The 25,246-nt window shown below is 44.0% G+C and overlaps 1 protein-coding gene across 2 annotated transcripts in view; it reads left to right on the top strand.

Annotated features, from left to right (window-relative positions):
- The window catches only part of arl15b (ARF like GTPase 15b), a 67,723-nt gene extending 52,701 nt beyond the window's left edge, over window positions 1-15,022 (top strand). For both annotated transcript variants that reach the window (XM_021603075.3, XM_021603076.3), the window contains one exon: window positions 12,470-15,022. In XM_021603075.3, coding sequence (XP_021458750.1) covers window positions 12,470-12,622 — 153 coding nt within the window. In that variant the 3' untranslated portion in view covers window positions 12,623-15,022. The remainder of the gene's footprint in view (window positions 1-12,469) is intronic.
- The last annotated feature ends 10,224 nt before the right edge of the window (window positions 15,023-25,246 follow it).

Here is a 25,246-nt window from a genome sequence, read left to right as displayed (position 1 = left end):
GGTGGGTCAGTCATGGTGTGGGATGGCATTTCTTTGGGGGGCCGCACAGCCCTCCATGTGCTCGCCAGAGGTAGCCTGACTGCTATTAGGTACCGAGATGAGATCCTCAGACTCCTTGTGATACCATATGCTGGTGTGGTTGGCCCTGGATTCCTCCTAATGCTAGACCTCATGTGGCTGGAGTGTGTCAGCAGTTCCTGCAAGAGGAAGGCATTGATGCTATGGACTGGCCCGCTCGTTCCCCAGACCTGAATCCAATTGAGCACATCTGGGACATCATGTCTCGCTCCATCCACCAACGCCACGTTGCACCACAGACTGTCCAGGAGTTGGTTGATGCTTTAGTCCAGGTCTGGGAGGAGATCCCTCAGGAGACCCAGGCGTTGTAGGGAGGTCATACAGGCACGTGGAGGCCACACAAACTACTGAGCCTCATTTTGACTTGTTTTAAGGACATTACATCAAAGTTGGATCAGCCTGTAGTGTGGTTTTCCACTAACTTTGAGTGTGACTCCAAATCCAGACCTCCATGGGTTGATAAATTTGATTTCCATTGATCATTTTTGTGTGATTTTGTTGTCAGCACATTCAACTATGTAAAGAAAAAAGTATTTCATAAGAATATTTCATTCATTCAGATCTAGGATGTGTTATTTTAGTGTTCCCTTTATTTTTTGAGCAGTGTATTTGTTAGATCACCACCAAATCCAAAAAAACACACAGCTGTTTTTCCCAGCCAAAGATAGTCACAAAAGCAGAATTAGAGATAAAATTAATCACTAACCTTTGATAATCTTCATCAGATGACACTCATATGACATCATGTTACACAATACATTTATGTTTTGTTCGATAATATGCATATTTATATCCACAAATCTCGGTTTACATTGGCGCCATGTTCAGAAATGCCTCCAAAATATCCGGAGTAATTACAGAGAGCTACGCCAGATAACAGAAATACTCATCATAAACTTTGACGAAAGATACATGTTTTACATATCATTAAAGATACACTGGTTCTTAATGCAACCGCTATGTCAGATAAAAAAAAAACGTTACGAAAAAAGCATACCATGCAATAATCTGAGACGGCGCTCAGACGTAAATATATTTCTCCGCCATGTTGGAGTCAACAGAAATTCGAAATTACATCATAAATATTCCCTTACCTTTGATCTTTCATCAGAATGCAGTTCAAGGAATCCTAGTTCCGCAATAAATCGTTGTTTTGTTCCATAATGTCCATTACTAGTGTCTAATTAGCTACTTTTGCTAGCACGTTTAGTTCACATGTCCAAAAGCTGGCGCTGGTCCAGGCGAACGCGGACGAAAGCTTCAAAAAGTTATATTCCAGGTCGAATAAACTGGTAAACTAAGTAGAGAATCAATCTTCAGGATGTTATTATCATATATATATATATATATATATATAATAACGTTCCAACCGCAGCATTCATTTTTGTCTACAGAGTAATGGAACGCAAGGCGATATAATGACTACTGCGTAACCAGGAACTGGCATTCTGCCAGACCAGTGACTCAAATAGCTGCCATACGGTCCCACATCACACTAGAGGCTTCATTCCACGTTCTACTGACTGTTGGCATCTAGTGGAAGGTGTAGGAAATGCCAACAGATCCATATCTTATTTGGATGTGAATAGGCGATGAGTCAAAAATCAACCAGCCCCAGAATTTCCACTTCCTGTTTGGAAGTTTGCCTGCCCTATGAGTTCTGTTATACTCACAGACATAATTCTGAAAATGATCACAAGAACGGTGAGCAAAAATCCCAGAACCACACGGGGGGGACCTAGTGAATGACCTGCAGAGAGCTGGGACCAAAGTAACAAAGCCTACCATCAGTAACACACCACACCGCCAGGGACTCAAATCCTGCCATGCCCCCCTGCTTAAGCCAGTACATGTCCAGGCCCGTCTGAAGTTTGCTAGAGAGCATTTGGATGATCCAGAAGAAGATTGGGAGAATGTCATATGGTCAGATGAAACTCCTCGTGTTTGGAGGACAAAGAATGCTGAGTTGCATCCAAAGAACACCATACCTACTGTGAAGCATGGGGGTGGAAACATCATGCTTTGGGGCTGTTTTTCTGCAAAGAGACCAGGACGACTGATCCGTATAAAGGAAAGAATGAATGGGGCCATGTATCGTGAGATTTTGAGTGAAAACCTCCTTCCATCAGCAAGGGCATTGAATTTGAAACGTGCCTGGGTCTTTCAGCATGACAATGATCCCAAACACACAGCCCGGGCAACGAAGAAGTGGCTTTGTAAGAAGCATTTCAAGGTCCTGGCGTGGCCTAGCCAGTCTCCAGATCTCAACCCCATAGAAAATCTTTGGAAGGAGTTGAAAGTCCGTGTTGCCCAGCAACAGCCCCAAAACATCACTGCTCTAGAGGAGATCTGCATGGAGGAATGGGCCAAAATACCAGCAACAGTGTGTGCAAACCTTGTGAAGACTTACAGAAAACGTTTGACCGTCTGTCATTGCCAACAAAGGGTATATAACAAAGTATTGAGAAACTTTTGTTATTGACCAAATACTTATTTTCCACCATAATTTGCAAATAAATTCATAAAAAATCCTACAATGTCATTTTCTGGATTTAGTTTTTCTAATTTTGTCTGTCATAGTTGAAGTGTACCTATGATGAAAATTACAGGCCTCTCTCATCTTTTTAAGTGGGAGAACTTGCACAATTGGTGGCTGACTAAATACTTTTTTGCCCCACTGTACACACACACTTTTATAGTCATTAATTGCTGCTATATGCTGCTTTGTTTTATTTTGCCTAGTCACTTTACCCTGCCTTCATGTACATATTTTCCTCAAATACCTCGTACCCCTGCACATTGGTCTGGTACTGGTGCTCCCTGTCTATAGCTTAATTATTGTGCATGTTATTCCTCATGTGTTAATATTTTTCTTTGTTAGAATTTTTTTACTCTGCATTTTTACTCCGTTGCATGTGACAAATACAATTTGATTTGACCTTTCAAGTCTTTTCCAATCAGTGCAAATTACGGTAAAGAGACAAGGAGAGGAAGAAGCTGTAGATAATTGAGATGGAGCCCAGGTCTAAGAGGACTGACGGGGACGGCTTAAGCTAAGGGAAGGAGACAAGGAGAGTAAGCCACTGTGGACTTATGAGATGCGCCCTTAGCAGAACTGACAGGCAGACCCAAGCAAGACCCATCTGGATGGAACGCTTGTTGTGGACACTAGGAAGCACTTATCTATGTGTGGCTGCAACCTGCATGGTCTGGGTAACTAGGGCTCTACGGGTGAAAAATGAAAAATAGTTTGTTGGAATTTTCATTTTGATATTACGGCAGATCAGAAACAAATACGATATGCCACAAACTGTGTGCCAGTCTGCACCACGGGCGGTAGGCGTAGTAGGTTGGTATTGGACTCGGAAAATCATTTGGGTCTGGAATCAACCTGCTCTTGTTCCCTCCTGAAACTCAAGTGGAATGTTCTGGATTCTATATTCCAGTGGGCCAACAACGCTGTGAAGGGAGGCAGACATGGGTTCAAATACTATTTGAAATTGTTCAGATACTTTGTGTGTTTGCTTTAGCCTGCTTGGAGTTCCCGGTAGGCTGGTTTGGCACTTTTGGGACTTTTCTATTACAGCAGGCAAGCTCAATCGAGCACAGCAAAAGTAGAACAAATTATTTTGAATAGTACTTGAACTCCGGTCTGTGGAGTCTGTTGGACCAGAGTCTGTGGAGTCTGTTGGAATCTGTGTTTGTGTCCTTGTTTGTCCCTGTGTTCAGCAATTCCGACAGACGGCACGCCCTCCGCTCTCCGCTCCGACCACAACGGGCCCGTTTGTTTTCTGCAGAGGGATGGGAATTCACTCAGGCGACGTTGGCATCGATGCCTAATATGGGTGCCAAGGCCAGTGTCTGATCAGCAGAAGGAACACCAAACCACACACACCAAACCACAGCAACAACCCCCGTCCTCCCTCCCTCTGTCTGTGAGGAACCCCCCTCATCCTTCTCCTATGACACTTCCTAGTGTGGGGAAGAACCACCATGGATGGTAATACCGCAGGAAGCACACAGAGGCACAGTGACACCCCTTTCTCTGTCTGAAGCCCAAGACAACAAGGCAAGGCAACATGTCTTGGCAGTCCCTTTTATAAAGAACATTTTCACTCTTAGCTTTAGGTAGAACGAATGCCAATATTTTGGGGTAAGAAAGACAATCACCTCAGCTGCCTCCTCAATGTACTGCTGTGTGCGTGCCTGTGTGTATGCATCCCCCCCCCCCCCCCCCATTCACATCATGAGCACACATGCACAGTCGGTGAGTAAACCTCTGTGCTCTTATCCTCATTATAAAACTAAGGCTTTTGCTCTTTTGATTATTGATGTGCGGTGCCCTTAAGCCTCCACTCTCTCCATAACTAAACCCCCATGGCAGCTGAAACTCTACCCAGCCCAGGCTTGACTATCTGGGGTAATTTACTGCCCCCCCCCTCTGCCCTCCCTCTGTGCAGTAATGGGGGTCAATGCCTTTCCTTTAAAATAATCTGCTGGAGTCTCACCCCTCCTCCCCCATCTCCCTTCCTCCTGTCCCTGATCTGGCTGGTCATTTCGAACAATAATAGAATTACTTCAGCTTGAGAGACTAGACAGAGCATCTCTACCCAGCATCTGCACCTAATAGAGTTATGACTGACTGATAGAGATGGATGCCTAGGAAACGCGCAGCACGTGGGGCCGCTAGTAGAGGAAGACCTCGTCCAGATCTCTCTCGCGACCTTCTGGTGTGTTCTCTGTCCCGAGGTCGCTCGTACCGCAAGTGTAGCGTAACCGAGATGCTCGTATACCCTTTGATACGTAAAACTGTTGCAGGGGAGTGATTTTTACCCGTAAAGATACAGCGCTAGCCCGATCAGCGTTATTCTAAATGCACTGCTCAAAGTGAACAGTACCCACGCTTTAGATGTAAAAAGAGAGGGGGGGGGGGAGGAAGAGGAGAGGAGAAGTAAAAGAACGAGAGAGCTTTTCATTGCGTTCAGGCTCGATCATTTAGACAAATTTGTTTGGGGGGGGGGGGGGGGCTATAGATGTTATTTTCTACTTATTGAATGATGCGTTTGAGAGGCGGCAGACAAAGGCCATGTTGTGTGTCTCACAGACAGACAGAGGCGGGACTGTGACAGTGGCATGTCCTGGGGTGTGTTACATTCTGTCTGCCCTGAGAGCGGGAGAGCGGCAGAAAGAGAGCGAGAGAGGGGGGGGGGGAGGGGGAGAGAGTTTAAGGGAGAGCGGGAGAAGGGAAGAGGAGTCCAGACACCATTGTGTGGCGCTCCCATTCTTGGAGAAAGGTCGCCGCGCCAGTCGGTCACACAGAGAGGGGTTGTCATGACTGGCCAGGTCCATGCACGCACGCACACACTGTCTGGTGGCATTGGCCAGGTCTGCTGAACCCACTGGCTCCTTTTGTTGCTGTCCCCAACGCCACCTGTGTTACTTCTACCTTTTAACAGCTAGTACTGTCTAGACTGCTGCTGTCACACAGGCTGGACGTGTGTGTGTGTGTGTGTGTGTGTGTGTGTGTGTGTATGTGTGTGTGCGCGTGCGCCTCTGACATGCATTTACAGACACACACACACATTACGTATTGGCCTTCACTGTCATTAAAGGATGCAGTCATACATATGTGTGGATACATGGCTGATGTATACGTCTCGACCGATAATTATATAGACATTCAAACCAACATCGTGCATAATATTTCCTCCCACCAGGCCTAATGTACCTACATATTGCAAACAGCCACTCAAACCAACCGCATTGGGCTAAATGTAAACTTCACCTATTGCAGAGCGACAGTTCCACATTCTTTACCCACGATGCTCGAGTAACAGGAACAACACGGGCCCTCTGTCCCCCCTGTTCCCCTCGACCCTGTCTTCACCGGCCAGACAGCCTGCTGACATCTATCTCACTATGCCGTGTGTGTGTGTGTGTGTGTGTGTGTGTGTGTGTGTGTGTGTGTGTGTGTGTGTGTGTGTGTGCGTGTGCGTGTGCGTGCGCGTCTGGCCAGATCCCATTTGGCCAGAGCATGCAGACTAATCACATTAACTGCTAGCTAGACTTCTTCTCATGGCAGTAGAGTAGACAACTTTCACCAATAGGTATTTTTATCCAATTAGATTTCTAGGTCTGTATGTCTGAGTGGGAAGTCTGGTTTTGTGAGTGTGTGTGTTACTGGGTGCACGGCATTGTGTGTGTGTGTGCATGAATCGATGGATGAATTGAACGTGTACATGTGTGCGTGCGTGGTGCTTATATCGATTTAGTAATTTATTAGGATCCCCATTAGCTACTGCTGACGCTGCAGCTACTCTTCCTGGGGTCCACACAAAACATGACATAATGGTTAACATTAATAGACAGGTACATCACAAGGATAGAACTACATGCGTTTATAATTGAGGTCTGCAATAGCTCCTGTGTTCCCAGGGGCGCCTCTGTCTGATGGCCAACCCTGGAGGGAGTGTGTTACTGTGGCTGTGGCATGTGTTCGAGTGGAGGAGCCTTCTCTGCGCCAAGATGTGTGTCTAACTGGACTAGGTTGTGTCCCAAATGGCTCCGGTCAAAAGCATTGCATTATATAGGGAATAGGATGCTGTTCGGTACACACCCCTAGACTGTGTGCCCCCGACCTATGGAGGCTCCTGCCGCACCCCGATGTGTTTCAGTTGTTCTGGCCCTCTGGCGCTGAAGCCTCTGAGGGCCCCAACCAGCCGGACCCAGTCTACTACACCATGTGTGAGTTATGGACTACCTACCCCAGCCCCAGCCACCCACTCCACTCAGCAGCCAAAACTCACACACCAGCCTTGCGTAATGGAGTGGCGTCACTAGTCATGACGTGAGGAGAGATTCATCACACAGATGAATGATGGCACCAGATGGGGCCTTTTATCTCAGGTGGGCTTATGTTGGCCACTGTTGCTCACGGGCTATCACAGCCTCTCAACCCCACTCGCACATAACATTTCACTGTAGACTCCGGCTGCATTCCAAATGGCGTACAGCGCCATATAGGGAATTAGGGGTGCCATTCAGGACGTACCCTCAATCTGCCATTTTTTTTTTTTTTTTTTTGAAAGGGGAGACTGGAACCGAAGGAATGAGAGAGGAAAAGAGGTAAGTGCTCCGCAGAAGCTTGCCGTTAGATTTGACATGGCTCATAAGTGGTGTGCGAGCGCAGCGTTTTATCGACGCATGTGTGGGTACTCGTACATAGTACCTACATACGTGGGCTACCTAGGTTAATACCTCATCCAGGCCTTGTTCTCGGTGCTCTGTGAACATTTGTTGTGCGACATGTCTGTAATATATGCCGTTCGATTTCAATATGGTGCGTACGTAATACACAAGAACGCCAATGTACATACAGAGCAATTTCATGGAACACACACAGGCCGTGTTCGGGAATATTATGTGTGCGTGGCGTCTCTGCCGTTTTTAAAATGTGAATCGGGGGTCTTGGCTCAGCGTTGGTTACTGAGCTATGTTTTTACCGCTGAGGAATCCCCAATGCTTGGCCCTCCTACTGCTCCACCATGAAATATTACTCCCTCCACTGCTGTGGGGAAATAGCAGGGATGATCCCAAGGCTTGTTTGTGGAGGTTTACAGGTCTAACAGGCGGTTTGGGTTTTTGGAACGGTCCGGATTTTCCACCGATTTTATACTAAACTGGAGCTACCCCCAAAAGATCCGACCTTGGTCTGAAATATGAGAGGCACGTCGGGCCATCACAATTGAATCTCACTTTTCAGATGGGAGCCGTTGTTGTTGTTTGGCGTGCTGAAGATCTTTTTCTGAGATGTTTTCAGAATTACGGATTTACATGATCTTCCTGGCTACATTCCCCCCCCCCCCCCCCCCAATCAGTGAGATATTTAGTCAAATATTGCATGTTACTTTGGCTGTCATCAGCCTCCACTTAATAAGAACGGTCCTGGAAAGGTCTCCCATGACTATGAAAGTTATGTGGAATGTAAGCCATTAAAAAGACATCAGTTTTACCTCGTGTGTGTAAATCCCCTTCAGATTGATTGGTAGATTTCAGAGTATCTTGGTGTTAAAGTATTGGGTCACCTGTCAATCAATGAGTTGTTTTCTTTGTGAAGCCTTGCGTGGATTTCTCAATTTATGGATGAATAGATGGATGGACAGGGTGGGGAGGGAGGAAGGGAAGGCGGGAGACCTGTGAGGGCTGGTGTCTGGGGCCCTCTCCTTTTCACTGATACTGCTGATGACATGGCATGTTGCCAGCTCCCCAGCCCAGCTCCAGCCTCAGGACCAGATGTTTGCTGTCAGCCCGTTCAGGCGGCTCGTAGTCGTAGCCCCCCTGTAAAATTGAGTTACTGTAAATCTACCAGGGGTGTTTCGCTGCCTCCTCCACATCCCCTCGAGGCCTGTTGGGAAACAGGTCTCCTTTTTAGAGGGAGGCCCCTGTTTCTACACAGGGGGTTATACAGGAGTCACTCAGCAGCACCCTATGGTACCAATAGGGTCTGTCAAAGTGTTTTAAGAGGTCAAATCCTTGATTTCTCCTGTCTTTGATTCCTCACCTCCCTCTCAAGGCGCATTGGAGGAAAGGCTTAAACAGAGCTTAAACAGTCAGTCAGCACCCTGTTTCATACCTATACCCATATCAAATCTACCATTACTCTCTGAGCAGAACAGGAAGTTACTAGCTACTTCAGGGTCATATTTAGTAGGGCACAAGGAAAAACAAAACAAGCATTTCTTATGGAACAGCTTTAGGTAATACCTTCCTGTTTCAAAACATTTTGTCTACTGGACATGACCCAGTTGTCTTCCAGATGCAGGTCTGGATTTGCGCAGTTGTGTACTGTCACCACGGGAGGAACAATCATGTTTTGGAAGAGTTTAGTTTTTCTTTCCTCAAATGAACTCTTACCACTTTGATCATTATGTTTAAAGCACATGGCCCTTCCTCAGGCTAACACCATCTTACTGTGGTTTCAGCTCCCAGCCTCCCACCGTTTTTCAACAGATCTTGATCAGATTAGATCTCGTCAGCCCTGGAAACACATATCCTATTGATCCCAGCTTTGAGCGGGTTCTTCTGGGGCTGTGTGACTTATAGGTCACGCCACCACAGTCCGTAGAGTCAAACAATAGAAATATAATGAATAGAAAAGGAGTCCCCATTCAAGTTGACGATGGCATAATGGGTGGACTGGTGGACATTGAGATTGTACCCATAGAAGCAAAGCAGGAAGTGAAATCGGGAAGTGTACACATCAGTCTGTGCTGTGATTTGTTGAATCGACTCATCTGACATTACAGCAAGTACATTCCATTGCATGAGCCACATCAGTTAGCAAAATGTTAATTAACATTCTACAGTACCATGGTAATCCAGCATCAGTTGCTGGAACATTCTGCATTACCATGGAAAATATTGCATCACAATTCGAGGCAGCCGCTGCGAGTGTACCCATGAGTTTACCAGTCAAATTGCCAGGGAGGGAGGTTCCAAGCCCGTTCTAATCATTCTATTTCTATGCCTTCAACCCTTTATCTGCTGTTCACACTGAATGACCTTCCCACATCCACTTCATCTTATTAGCCTCGCACCCTATACTTGCTGTGTGTCAGCTAGCTCCGCCTACATCTAAGTCAGGCTAAGCGAAGCGTGCCAGCTTGCCCATCATCATGACCCTGCTGAGACATCAAGCAGAGAGAAACTCATGTACCTGACAGGTAGCTTTGTTCCCAGGCTAATTGTCTGGTGCACAAGACTAGCTGATAGGTAAACCCCAGTCTGTAAAGAGAAACCCTCTGGTCTTACTGATTTGTCCCACCAACATCTCTCCTCCGGCTTGTTAGCAAAGTCTTGCGTTAGCTAGCTCAGCCTACACGTGGGCTAAGTTGGGCCAAGCGAGGCTACCAGCTTGCCCATCTTGACCCCGTTGAGATGTCCGGCAAAGAGAGACTTGTGAATGGGAAGGTTTCTGCTGTGTCAGCCTTTTCCACCAGACAGTGGATTGTTGTACTGTATCAGGCTAGCCTCGAACCCTTCTGACCCCTAACCTCTCTTAACCTAGCCTTCATCGACCTGTTGCTTTCTCCATGTTGAATTTCGTCAACATTCTTCCCACTGTTACACACACACAGTACACACACACAGTACACACACACAGTACACACACACAGTACACACACACAGTACACACACAAAAATAAAAACAATAGACAAAAGCTGCGGCTCCTTCTAAGCCTGTTCTCTCTTTCTCTCGCTCTCGCTCTCTCTCGCTCTCGGAGGAGGAGGATTGTGTAATTTCATAGCAGCGAGCGATGAAGTCCCAGACAGGGAAATCTTAATCAGCATTCTTGGCATGCTATGGGAGCTTTGGCTCAAAGGATGTTTTGTTTGATTATTTATTTATTCTCTTTCTCTCTGCTCTGAAAGGAAAAGGGCAAGAGCAGCTCCAGCACTTTCTGTAGAGCTTTTTACAGCCTGTCAGTGCAGATTCTAGTCTCTCTTGTTCCTGTCGGTTTGGCCATCAGTGCAGTGTGGTGTCCTAGGGTATCCTATGATATCCTCCCTAGTCCTATTCTCTGAATGGGTTTGAACATGATACCCCCCCCCCTTCCTCAGTCTGCACAGAGAAGAGGAAGTTGTCCCTACTGACTGGCACTGACAGACACACAGGCACACACAGCCAAACACTGGACTCTCCTCTTTAAACACAGATGGACAAGAATCTGTTGGAAAAGTTCACCGTTAAGACTCTGTTTACTCAGATAGTTTTATTTATTTGACCTAATTTCCTATTATTTTTATCCAAGTGCTGAGTCATGTTCCTTAGGGCACAACGTAGCAAAACATTTTTCTGTGAAAACCCCCCCCCCACCCCCCGAAAACCAGCATTTAGCAGCGCCTCGTTTCGCTCCGTTTCTAACCGTTTTCTTGCCCTACTTACCACGACCCTGCTATAGTATCCACTATCCAGGCCAGTTGTATTCCAAATGTGAAAAATGACTCCTCCGAGTACTGGCCTGTCACTCGGGTGAGGCTTTGCCAGGTATTTATTCATGGCCTGTGCGGGGTCAAGGTTCTCCAGACACTACTCTGCTCTCTCAGATCATTATTTCCCGGAGAGGGCAACAAGTAGCATTCCGTCACCACACTGTCTGATGACCAGGAGACCAACATGGCCTTACATCACCTTGATAGTAAACTCTCACTGAAACAGTCTGATTTCCTACTTAATGGCTATAGAAATATAATTATATTTCCATGCCTCATCACCCCCCCCCCCCCCCCCCCCTCTGGATGTAAACCACCACAGAGACTGACCACTATGGCCTTAGGCTTACGGATTCATATATAAGTGGTCCTGTATATGTGGTTCCCATATATTCCTGGGATGCCTGGTACCAAGTAGTAAACCTTCCCAGAAACGGACTTCTATGATGGCTTGACCACCTATCAATGTGAGTCAAGTGTTTGCGCAGTAGTTTTTTTAAAGTGTTGAGCGAATCGTAGCCGTGTTTTATGTTGTTTTTTTTCCCCCCACATTTTTGACATAGCTGGACACTGTTCTTGTTTTCAAAAGTGTGTGTATTTCAGCTCAACTGGGAGTCAGCGGAAACCACAAAGGTAACCTTTCTCCCATTTGATTCCTGGATTGATTGTTATTGTTTTGCTCTCGTGCAGACTTTCAACATGGGACCCGCGTCCATGGTTGGACGTAGTTGTATTGCTTAATTTCTTTAGGCACTCTTTTTAAGTACAACTTTGGCCTAGTTTGTGGTCTCCACTTGGCTCTTGTTAGATGGAATGCAAAGCTTTTGGCAGATATTGGTGTAATTACATGGGAATGAAAACTATTTATTCAAAATCAGCTATCTTATACTATGCTGTACACCCGCGCATCAAGAAGGAAATACCAAATGAGATGATGTTACAGATATTTATTCACTGTCATGTGTTTTTCAATGTGTCCAAACCGCTGACCTCTCACTCTCTCTGTGTCTCTGTCTCTGTCTCTCTCTCTCTCTCTCTCTCTCTCTCTCTCTCTCTCTCTCTCTCTCTCTCTCTCTCCTCTCTGTTGGTTTCTGCTCTCCTCTGTCTCTCTGTCTCTGTCTCTCTCTCTCTCTCTCTCTGTCTGTCTCTCTCTCTCTCTCTCTCTCTCTCTCTGTCTCTCTCTCTCTCTGTCTCTCTCTGTCTCTCTCTCTGTCTCTCTCTGTCTCTCTCTCTGTCTCTCTCTGTCTCTCTCTCTCTCTCTGTCTCTCTCTCTCTCTGTCTCTCTCTCTGTCTCTCTCTGTCTCTCTCTGTCTCTCTGTCTCTCTCTTGTTGAAATGTTACTTGAAACGATGGTGTTAACCCTCTGTCCTCTCTCCTTCTATGTCTGCTTCTCTGCTAGATAAAGAAGTATTTTGAGCTGGAGCCTCTGGCCCGAGGGAAGAGCTGGATTCTAGAGGGCAGCTCAGTGGACAACATTGATGCCGTGAAGCAGAGCTTCACTCAGCTTATTGAGCTGCTGGAGGACAAGGACCAAGACACGGGCAGGATATGAGCCGGGATGTGCACATCTACTAGGAACTACAAATCCCACAGGAACTACAGACTCCACATAAACTGCACATCTACAGGGAACTACAAATCCCAGAAGACCTGCCGAGTACATGAACTACAATCCCCATAGGTCCTGTACATCTACTGGGTACTACGAAACCAACAGGTCCCACAGGACCTGCTGAGCTACAGAGACTACAAATCCCACAGATCTCACAGGACGTGCTGAGCCACAAGAACTACAAACCCCACACGGTCCTGTTAACCATAGGAACTATAAACCCCACGTCAGTCTGTAGTCGGACCGAACAGGAGCTACATCATAGCTACAAAGCCAACGGGATGGCAAACCACAATGGAGCAACCTGATCCCAGAGGAGTCATAGAGCATGGAGTCATTCCCCGCCACCGAGAACCTATGGGCCTCCAGGGTTTTCATGGTGAGAGGAGGAAAAGTCTACTACGGTTTTCTAGCTGCAGAGACCTAGTGGACTGCACGAAAGAAGGACCACATTTCGTGTTGGGAAATGCATTGCCTCCACTCAAAATAAATATCCCTATTTAAGACTTAAGCGAACACCAGTGAGACACTATCTGCCATGTGTTAGTATCATGCTTGTGTTTCACTCGTCACTGTGCTCTTGGATGACTAATAGTTGCACATCGCCACGAGACTGTCTATAGGAAGTGAACACGTCTGCGGGGCGTTTAGAGTCACTGGAATAGGCTTCATCTCTGTAGCACATTTCTTACAGAGAACGCATTTCGGCGTGCTTGACAAATACAGTATCGAAAGGGGAGAGCTAAGAACGCAAGTATGGGTTCTCTACAAATATACACTGAGTGCACAAAACATTAGGAACACCTGCTCTTTCCATGACACGGACTGACCAGGAGAATCCCGGCGAAAGCTATGGTCCCCTTTTATGAATCCACTTCAATCCGTGTGGGCGAAGGAGAGGAGACGGGTTAAATAAGGCTTTTTTAAATAAGCCTTGAGAAAATCGAGACATGGATTGTGTGTGTGTGTGTGCCTTTCAGAGGGTGAACGGGAAAGACAAAATATTGAAGTGCCTTTTGACCTGGGTATGGTAGTAGGTGCCAGGCCCAGTGGTTTGTGTTAAGAACTGCAATGCTGCAGGGTTTTTCACACTCGAACAGTTTCCCATCTATATCAAGAATGATCCACCACCCAAAGGACATCCAGACAACTTGATACAACTGTGGGAAGCATTGGAGTCAACATGGGCCAGCATCCCTGACGAATTCAGGCTGTTCTGAGGGCAAAAGGGATGCAATCGGTATTAGGAAGGTGTTTGTAATATTTTGTACACTCAGTGTATCATGCTCAATAGTGATTTGTCCCACAACGCGTTCTGGTCTGTAACAAATGTTTCTACTTCACTGCCTTAATGTGTTTTAAAGCCAAACCTTTTACAAGTGTTGGTTAGAACTCCACAACATCAATTTGCTGGACGCAGATAGAGGTGAGACGAGGCTTTTAATTCAAACTGAAAGGTTCTCCCTTTGTTTTCACTGAAATACATATTGTGTAGAATTAACTTTAGATGTTATGTTTTAAGAATTTGAGTAATTTGATAGTCTTGTTACTGAGGGGCAAAGCTCCTGCCCCTCTTGTGTATTAAGAGAAAGTGTAGTGTGTGATTGGATGCGGTTTGCACGGCACAGCCAATTCAATTGAAGTCAGGATGAAGATTTTCAAAGAATAGTACAGAGTCTTCACAGTGGACGGTGTGTTTCATGTACAGTGACGATGTTGCTACTGTCACTTGAATGTAAGAAAAACACACCTGTTACCTGAGCGTGTCAACACCTAATGTTGTCAATTAGTGCCTCAATGCTGTCGATCATGCATTATTATAACCAATGTTGTCAATCATCTGCGACTGCTGTTCTCTGCTGATGACGTCATGTGTTTGGTCGCCCCCCCCCCCCCCCCCCCCCCGAACCTTTGAGGTAAACCTCCGTGGTTACCAGACCAGCCGTGTGCCACAGGTGTGTCTCAAGAGTGCTAGATCTAGGATACCTGGTATATGTTTAGTCTCTGTAGAGCGAAGTATACCAATATCTAAACACGTTGTTGTATTTATAGTAACGTATCGATCAAATGTTTATACCCTGATAGCCAAACTCTTCAAACGGCCTATTTTCTAATTCATTTATATCTATATCAAGATCAATTTGTACATTTTGTTACAGATGGTTTTGTTATAATCTGCAAGGGCAGGCACGTGTCTGTGTTTATACTGGAAGAAGAAATTGCCATTTAACAGTTTGCTTTACTGGCTTAGTCTATTCTGAAGGTCTACTGTGTATATACATAATTTATGCATAACTCCACTTGGCAACATGGACAATAAAGACAACAACAACAAAAAAAGGACATTTGTGTTCACTCCATCAATTATTTCATTGTGTCAGGTTGCTAGGATACCTTAAGTATCAAGAATCAGAGCCATATAAAGAGGTATGGCTCTGTCAAGAACTATCTAATACTCTATTTCAAACCCTCTTTTGAATGGTGTACTGTAGATGTACTGTAGTATGGCTGCAGTTTACCAGATTTTAAAAAACGAAAGATCCTAAGAAAGATATTCAAACCTCAAGATGAATAGTATAATTTCATAAATTCTATTTTGTCACCAGATAATTATTTGTTATCTTTCTTTGAGCCCGGAAACACAAAGGAAAATATGTGAAATGATTGCTACCCATTGATGTTGATGATGATGTGTCACTGTAAAATGGAGCACCCCAATTCACCCCAGACCTCGAGGAATTTGACATTTACAAGTACGTTAACGTGCAACTTAAATACTAATTGTTATTCTGGAGTCATTGATAGGATGTTTTTAATGTTATTCTCTCGATCAGATTTAGTTTGACATTTGAAAAAGCATGATTTTTTAAAATTATTCTGTTGCATTTATTTCTTCCCCTGGACTAGACTGAGCTTATTGTGAGTAGGAACAAGGAAACCCTCTCCCCGCAGCCTGCTACACTGAGGCCACAAACCCTCTCCCAGCAGCCTGCTACACTGAGGCCACAAACCCTCTCCCAGCAGCCTGCTACACTGAGGCCACAAACCCTCTCCCAGCAGCCTGCTACACTGAGGCCACAAACCCTCTGCCGGCAGCCTGCTACACTGAGGCCACAAACCCTCTCCCAGCAGCCTGCTACACTGAGGCCACAAATCCTCTGCCGGCAGCCTGCTACACTGAGGCCACAAACCCTCTCCCAGCAGCCTGCTACACTGAGGCCACAAACCCTCTCCCAGCAGCCTGCTACACTGAGGCCACAAATCCTCTGCCGGCAGCCTGCTACACTGAGGCCACAAACCCTCTCCCAGCAGCCTGCTACACTGAGGCCACAAACCCTCTCCCAGCAGCCTGCTACACTGAGGCCACAAACCCTCTCCCAGCAGCCTGCTACACTGAGGCCACAAACCCTCTGCCGGCAGCCTGCTACACTGAGGCCACAAACCCTCTCCCAGCAGCCTGCTACACTGAGGCCACAAATCCTCTGCCGGCAGCCTGCTACACTGAGGCCACAAACCCTCTCCCAGCAGCCTGCTACACTGAGGCCACAAATCCTCTGCCGGCAGCCTGCTACACTGAGGCCACAAACCCTCTCCCAGCAGCCTGCTACACTGAGGCCACAAACCCTCTCCCAGCAGCCTGCTACACTGAGGCCACAAATCCTCTGCCGGCAGCCTGCTACACTGAGGCCACAAACCCTCTCCCAGCAGCCTGCTACACTGAGGCCACAAACCCTCTCCCAGCAGCCTGCTACACTGAGGCCACAAATCCTCTGCCAGCAGCCTGCTACACTGAGGCCACAAACCCTCTCCCAGCAGCCTGCTACACTGAGGCCACAAACCCTCTGCCGGCAGCCTGCTACACTGAGGCCACAAACCCTCTCCCCGCAGCCTGCTACACTTAGAGCCATAAGCAAGAGGAACTGCTCATAGTATTTCTCTAATGGTGACGCATTCAGTACAGTTTACGGTCAGGGCTTACCCCAAGTGTGTGTGTGTGTGTGTACATGCATGCGTGTGTGTGTGTTGTGTACAGTGATGAGTCATACAGTAGACAAGTATACAGTCAGGGCTTACCCCAAACAAACATATCTTAATTGTCCTGGCATTCAGATCAAAGAATATAAAAAGATAGAGACATCATATCCAAATAAGGACTTCCTGACAGAAAATGACCCTGTGACGTCAACATGGTATTCACTCGGCACGAAACGGAAGAATATATGTCGAAACGGTTAGGTACTATCTGAACATCTGAACTTTATCCAATAAACACTAATTTTAGTTTTCTGTTGCACTGTTTGCAACATTTTGCTACTATGTGCCCTGTGAATACGACCCATGTTTGTCAAGCTAAACAATAACATGGTACTTCTAATAGGGACTTCCTGACAAAAAAACGAACACCTGTGACATCTTGTCTGACAGGAGATAAATAGGGGGCTCCGAAATGATTGACACCCTTGATAAAGATGAGCAAAAATAACTGTAAAATAATTAAATCAATACTGAGCTGTATTTGTATTTAATTATATAATTATGTTTTAAAAAATATATATACAATTGTTTAAAGAAAGTGATTATGTTTAAAAAAAATAAAAAATACAAATGTTTAAGGTAGGGGTATAAATTGACACCCCTGCTTTCAACACCTTTCAATACCTCACTTTATGAGGATAACGGCACTGAGCCTTTTTTCTCAGATGTTTGATTAGATTGGAGAACACATTAGGAGGGATCTTAGACCATTCCTCCATACAGAATCTTTCTAGATCCTTGATATCCTTCATCTGCTCTTACAGACTTCCCCTCTTCAATTCAAACCACAGGTTTTCAAATCAAATCAGATCAAATGTATTAGTCACATGCGCCGAATACAACAGGTGTCGACTGTACAGTGAAATGCTTACTTACGAGCCCCTAACCAACAGTGCGGTTTCAAAAAAAAAGAAAAAAAGAATAAGAGATGAAAGTAACAAGTAATTAAAGAGCAGCAATAAAAGATCACAATATATACAGGGGGGGTGCCGGTTAGTTGAGGTAGTATGTACATGTAGGTAGAGTTAATTAAAGTGACTATGCATAGATGACAACAGAGAGTGGCAGTGGTGGGGGGGGGGGGGGGCAATGCAAATAGTCTGGGTAGCCATTTAATTAGATGTTCAGGAGTCTTATGGCTTGGGGATAGAAGCTATTTAGAAGCCTCTTGGACCAAGACTTGGCACTCCGGTACCGCTTTTGCACGGGTTTCAAGTCCGGAGAGATGGCCATTGCAAAATATAGATTTTGTGGCCAATTGATGTGTGCTTGGGGTTAATGTCTTTTTGGAAGATCCACTTCAGGCCAATTTTCAGCCTCTTGGCAGATGCAACCAGGTTTTCGACTAAAATGTCCTGAGTACTGTCCAAAGTTCATGATGCTGTTGAGTGTTGACCTTAACAAGGCCCCCAGGACCAGTGGAAGCAAAATTTCCCCGTTACATGAAATATCCACCACCATATTTTACATTAGGAATGGGGTTCTTTTCTGCTTCCAAGGGTCTTTTTTTTTGCTTCCAAGAATCCCGGGACCCTTGTTAAGGTCAACGGCATCATGAACTTTACCCAGTACAAGGACATTTTAGCCAAAAACCTGGTTGCCTCTGCTAGGAGGCTAGAACTTGGTCAAAAGTATATCTTCAAGCAAGACAATAACCCCAAGCACACATTAAAACCCACAAAGAAATGGTTAATTGGCCACAAAATCAACATTTTTTGCAATGGCCATCTCAGTCTCTGGATTTGAAACCCATTCAAAATCTGTGTTTTGAATTGAAGAGTCCATAAGTGCAGACGAAGGATATCTGTAATCTGGAAGGATTCTGTATGGAATGATCTAAGGTCCCTCCGAATGTGTTCTCCCTCATAAAACATTTTAGAAAAAGGCTCAGTGCAGTTATCCTCGCAAGGTGAGGAATTGAAACAGAGGTGTCAATCATTTTTACTCCAACCTTTTAAAAAAAATGTATTCTATCACTTGTTGAACAAAAATCTATTTTCTCTGAGCAATTGTGTCAGTATAAAATATAATTATATAATTAAATAACAGTATAGTTCGGTATTTGAATTATTTATTTTATCCAGTTATTTTTGCTCATCTTTATCAAGGGTGTCAATCATTTCGGAGCCCACTATTTATCTCGTGCCAGACAAGACGTCACAGGGGTTCGTTTTTAGTCAGGAAGTCCCTATTACCATGTACCATGTCATAGCTTGACAAACATGGGTCGTATTCACAGGGCACATAGTAGCAAAATGTTGCAAACCGCTGTGCGACGAAAAACTAAAATGAGTGTTTCTTATTGGATAGAGTTCAGAAGTTCAGATAGTACCTTACCATTTCGTCATATCTTCCATTTCGTGCCGAGTGAATACCGTGTTGACGTCACAGGGTAGTTTTCTGTCAGGAAGTCTTTATTTGGATATGTTGTCTCTTATCTTTTTACATTCTTTGATCTGAATGCCAGGACAATGGAGAGATGTTTGTTTGGGGTAAGCCCTGACTATATGACACTGTGTTCTATATTCAGTGCTATGTTCTTGCATGTCTAAATGGTGACATTCATACATGTAGGAGTTCACACTGCTTGGTTGATGACCATTTGATGGAGCTCTATATGATATGCGTGTCAGACTAAGTAATGTGTTCATGGTTGAAATGACATACATTAGTTGGCCTTGGTGTTGCATGGATTGATGGATCGAATCAATCTATTTTATAGTTATATAATACTGTACATAGGATATATAATCAATGTTACTGAACAGAATATAAACCTTCCCAAAATATGCAGTCTAGAACCACAGTTTGTAGGACAGGATAGAGAAATTCTTTCCTCATTTGTGCTTAAAGTCATTCTCTTTGTTTCTAGCTTAACGGAGCTTGAAAACATTCTCTCACTGCTGTGAAATGCTAATGACTTGAAATGAAACAATGGTACTTTTACTTTCTTCGATCATTCTTATAACAACACGTATTCTGTCTCGGGCGAGAAACTATATTTAAAAAGTAGTTAAGTCCATTTCCAATTGCTCCGACTGTCTCTGTCCCTGTCTGTCCCAGACAAATATTAGTATGCAGACAGATGAACACTTGGGATTAATCTGAAAACTTAGACCATGTCTGAACAACTTTACAAAGCCGTCTGCAAGACAGAAACTTTAAATCTGTTCTCGCTTTTATCCAGCGAGGGTCTGGCTAGACAGTGTTACACTAATCTCCTTTAAAAAGTCTAATCCTCCATTTCCAATACACCTGGACATTAGCACATCATTTCCCAGGAAAGTTTCTCAGCAAAACAAGACTAAAGAATGACTCTCACCCAGAATCACTTACTTTTCTGACACATCTCGCAACCCTGAGGAAAATATCAATCATAATGCCGTAATGTAACATTTCATATAATGTTCACAGAGTAGAAAACGTATTATACTTCTATAGACAATGGAATATTTCACGTATAGGTGATTAAAATAACATATTAATAAATGTAAATGACAAAAAAGTGATCCATGGGGTGTTATGGAATTGTGCTCTGTGTTCGCTCACTTCAGACACCTTATAAACAACATTTTAAACTGGGTGGTTCGAGCCCTGAATGCTGATTGGCTGACAGCTGTGGTATATCAGAACGTATACCACGGCTATGACAAAACATGTGTTTTTTCTGCTCTAATTACGTTGGTAACCAGTTCATAATAACAATAAGGAACCTCGGGGGTTTGTGATATATGGCCAATATACCACGGCTAAAGGCTGCGTAGCGTCATGCCTAATTGCTTAAGTATAGTACATTTATGCCTAAAACCTAAGTTAGCAGCTTTAAATAAACAAATAGATATCGCTGTGGCCCCTACCACAGTACAACACTGACATCCTTGTTGCAAAACTTTGGGTCAACGTGACCCAACTAACTGTCCATGTCGTACTAGACGTTTGCTCAACTTAATGGCCCCAATGAAAGAGGAGCAGCAGCATTCCGTCAATCTTTCATCTCTTCATTTAGAGAGGCTGATTGTATATGGGATCAGTGAGGCATGCACGCACACTCACTCTTATGGGACGTGTTAGCCCGTATTCACAAAGTGTCTCAGGATCAGCTTTGCTTTTTAGATCATAATTATGTGGACAGCGGGGACCTGATGTCCTGATCCTAGATCAGTGCTCGTACTCTGGGGGGCGCTTTCTGAATTTGAAGGTTTATTGTCATGACTCTTGCCTTTGGAGAAAGAACTGAGCGATTCCCGCGAGATGGTACAGCTGCCAAATCCAAATTGGCAATATTCAAAACATGTATTAAAAATGCTGGTCTAGATTTAAGGTTAGGATTAGGCAATAGGGTTAGCAGTGTGGTTAAAGTTAGGGTTTTATGACTTTGTGGCTGTGCCAGCTGGGGACCACTCTACAGAGCTGCCTCCAGTGTAAGATTCATGACAAGAAATGCCAACCTGCTCTGAATACGGGCCGTTGTGTGCACTTTGAAACGTGATCATAGGGAAGGGAAGTCAGAAATGGGATTTTCAGCTCATTTTAAACATCCTTTTCACATTTCCAGAGGACACCTTTTCTCGTTCCCTGTCAGATATAAAAGGCCAATGGGAAAAGTGTCTGTCGGGCCAAAGACTGCAGCCGGGGACTACCGCCAGTCCGCTGACCATATGTTCTGCTAATTGATGAATGCTTTTTTGCTGCATGTTGATTTTTGGTTTCAAAGTAAATTTTGCCCCATGGTGCGGTTATGTATGGGCAGGCATAAGCTACAGACGATGAATCCAATTGCATTTTATCGATGGCAGTTTGAATGCACGGAAACGTGACAAGATCCTGAGGCCCATTTTCATGCCACTCATCCGCCGCCATCACCTCATGTTTCAGCATAATAATGCACGGCCCCATGTCGCAAGGATCTGTACACAATTCCTGGAAGCTGAACATTTCCCAGTTCTTCCATGGTCTGCATACTTACCAGACATGTCACCCATTGAGCATGTTCGGGAAACTCTGGATTGATGTGTTCGACAGCGTGTTCCAGTTCCCACCAATATCCAGCAACTTTGCACAGCCATTGAAGAGGAGTGGGACAACATTCCGCAAGCCACGATCAACAGCCTGACCGACTCTATGTGAAGGAGATGTGTCACGCTGCATGAGGCAAGTGGTGGTCACACCAGAAACTGACTGGTTTTCTAATTCACGCCACTATCTTTTTTAAAGTTATCTGTGACCAACAGATGCATATCTGTAATCCCAGTCATGTGGAATCCATAGATTTAGAGTTTAATGAATCTATTTCAATTGACTGATTTCCTTTTAATGAACTATAACTCAGTAAAATAATTTTGTTCAGTGTATATTGATTTAACTGGACTAACAGGTTGTTACATAAATCTAATTTCAACATATTCATCAGAACTACAGTACCAGTCAAAAGTTTGAACACACCTACTCATTCAAGGGTTTTTCTTTATTTTTACTATTTTCTACATTGTAGAATAATAATGAAGGCATCAAAACTATGAAATAACACATATGGAATCATGTAGTAACCAAAAAAGTGTCGACCAAATCAAAATATATTTTAGATTATAGATTCTTAGAAGTAGCCACCCTTTGCCTTGATGACAGCTTTGCACACCCTTCATAATATACACTATCCAAGCAGAAGATACACCTTCAATTGTAGATATTTGGTTACGTTCATAATTCAATATCCAATTTGTTTACAAATGAATGCTTGATTTGTTGCATTCCCGTCTCCATCTCAACCAAAAATTGGTTAAAGAATAGTACTAAATCAAATCAAACTTTAAATGCGCTTCAAATCAAGTTTATTTCGATTTAGTCCTATTCTTCAAGTTAGAGTTTTGGTGGAGATGGAGACGTGAATCCATAATATTAATAATTTATAGATTCACTTTGAAATCAACCAACCATGTACAAGACAACATCCAAAGGTAAAATTATATTATTAATATAATGAATTTGGCATCCTAAGGGCTAATGCTAACTACTTCTAAACTTCCAAAGATCAAACCAACCATGGATGAATGATAGTGTACCTACTATACCTACTAAGCTTCCCTTTGAGTTGATGGTGTCTAATTGGGCAAATCAAATGTCAGTGTAGCCTACATAAACCCAACCTCACTCCGAATTTACTTTCACATACAGCTTGTGGAAGAAAAGTTAAAGGACTTACTTTCAACTGTTTAATGTTAATTAGGTTCTCTACGCAAATAAGTATGGAACCTGGTCAATGTCTAAATGTGGTGGGATGATAGCTCAGCTGAAACGAACACACATTGTTTAGAAACATAAGCAGGAAGAGTGTATTACCCCTCATATACCAGTAGGAGTCCCTGTTCGAGTAGAACTCGTTGGACTGTGGCTTCTTATTTTACTTAATATTTATCTTTATTTCAGCTGATAGCATTACGCTGAAACAATGACGTTGATTCAAACATACCATTTTACTATCAACATTGACACAAGGTCAAGTAAAATATGTCTACTCAAATATGAAATTCCACCATCCAATGTACAGTATATTGAATATAGGATTTTAACGTTTAAGTGGAATTTTTATTGCAATTTTAAAAGTTTGGGGTCACTTAGAAATGTCCTTGTTTTTGAAAGAAAAGCACATTTGTTAGTCCATTAAAATGTCAAATTGAACAGAAATACAGTGTAGACATTGTTAATGTTGTAAATGACTATTGTAGCTGGAAACGGCAGATTTTTTATGGAATATCTACATAAGCCAATTATCAGCAACCATCACTCCTGTGTTCCAATGGCACGTTGCGTTAGCTAATCCAAGTTTATCATTTTAAATGGCTAATTGATCATTAGAAAACCCTTTTGCAATTATGCTAGCACAGCTGAAGGCAGAGTTGCAAAGAAAAAGCCATATCTCAGACTGGCCAATACAAATAAAATATTTTTAAGATGGGCAAAATAATAGACACTGGACAGAGGAACTCTGCCTAGAAGACCAGCATCCCGGAATCGCCTATACTTCACTGTTGACATTGAGACGGGTGTTTTGCAGGTACTATTCAATGAAGCTAGTTCACAGCGTTGTATGAGATCTTCAGTGTCGTGGCAATTTCTATCATGGAATAGCCTTAATTTCTCAGAACAAGAATAGACTGACGGGTTTCAGATTGAAAGTCTTTATCTGGCCATTTTGAGCCTGTAATCGAACCCACAAATGATGATGTTCCAGATACTCAACTAGTCTAAAGAATGCCTTCAAAAATGTTTTCTAATGATCAATTAGCTTTTTAAAATGAACTTGGATTAGCTAACACAACTTGCCATTGGAACACAGGAGTGATGGTTGCTGATAATGGGACTCTGTACGCCTATGTAGATATTCCATTAAAAATTAGCCGTTTCCAGCGACAATAGTCATTTACAACATTAACAATGTCTACACTGTTTTTCTGATCAATTTTATGTTATTATAATGAACAAAAGATGTGCTTTTCTTTAAAAAGAACTATCCGGTTTCAGGTAAGACTGAAGTGCAGACTGTGTTGAAGTAACAATGTTTATTGTAACAACCTCAGCAGGCAAACGACAGGTCAAGGCAGGCAGGGGTCGATAATCCAGAGTAGTGGGGCCAAGGTACAGGACGGCGGTCAGGGTCAGGAATCCAGAGTAGAGGCGAAGGCACAGCATCAGGACAGGCAAGGGTCAAAACCAGGAGGACGAGGAACGAACAAGACAAGCTGGCAACAGACAAACAGAAAACACAGGTTTAAATACACAGGGGATAATGGGGAAGATGGGCGACACCTGGAGGTGGGTGGAGACAAGCACAGAGACAGGTGAAACAGATCAGGGCGTGACAAAAACAAGGACATTTCAAAGTGACCCCAAACTTTTTAACAGTAGTGTACATCTGATGATTTTGTTGAAATTAAATTGATGTAACAACCTGTTAGTCAGGTTAACTCAAAGTATTAAGTTGAAGTTTTACCCTAATTTCAATGTTGACAACGCTGGTTGAAATTAGATGAAAACAGTACTAGTTGATTACTTTTTTCAAATCCAGTGTATTTTCCGCATTGATTCCATTTCACAATACATTGACAAATTGCGTTGATTCAACCAGTGTGTGCCCAGTGGGACTGTACTGTTTCAATTTCAATAGATCCCCAGTGTTCGTTCATTCCTTTTCCAGAGTGTACAAGTGGTAGCGTACACGCTGTGCTGTGATGTGCTCCCAGCTCCCAGCCAGCCCCCTGCCCTGCGGAGACCTGCTGTGACTGACTTGATACAGTCCTTTTCCACAGAAAGCTACACATTTTCACACGTTTCTATTGAACTCCTAAGAGGAGCTCAGCAGGGCTCTGTGGCGTGTCCGGTTGGGTCTGTCTGCCAGGGCTAGTGGGGTCGGGTCTAGTCTGTCAGGGCTACAGGGGTCTGTCTGTGAACAGGAAAGAGGAAAGGATTCATATAACACGCTCATCTGGTCCGTCTAACTAGACTAGTCCAAAATGGTCCCCAGTTTCTGGCAGA

Source organism: Oncorhynchus mykiss, chromosome 5, assembly GCF_057628025.1.
Source record: "Oncorhynchus mykiss isolate SJ-2025 chromosome 5, ASM5762802v1, whole genome shotgun sequence".
Lineage (NCBI taxonomy): Eukaryota > Metazoa > Chordata > Actinopteri > Salmoniformes > Salmonidae > Oncorhynchus > Oncorhynchus mykiss.
The sequence above is the reverse complement of the archived record's forward strand: the minus strand, read 5'-3'. Positions and strand labels throughout refer to the sequence as shown.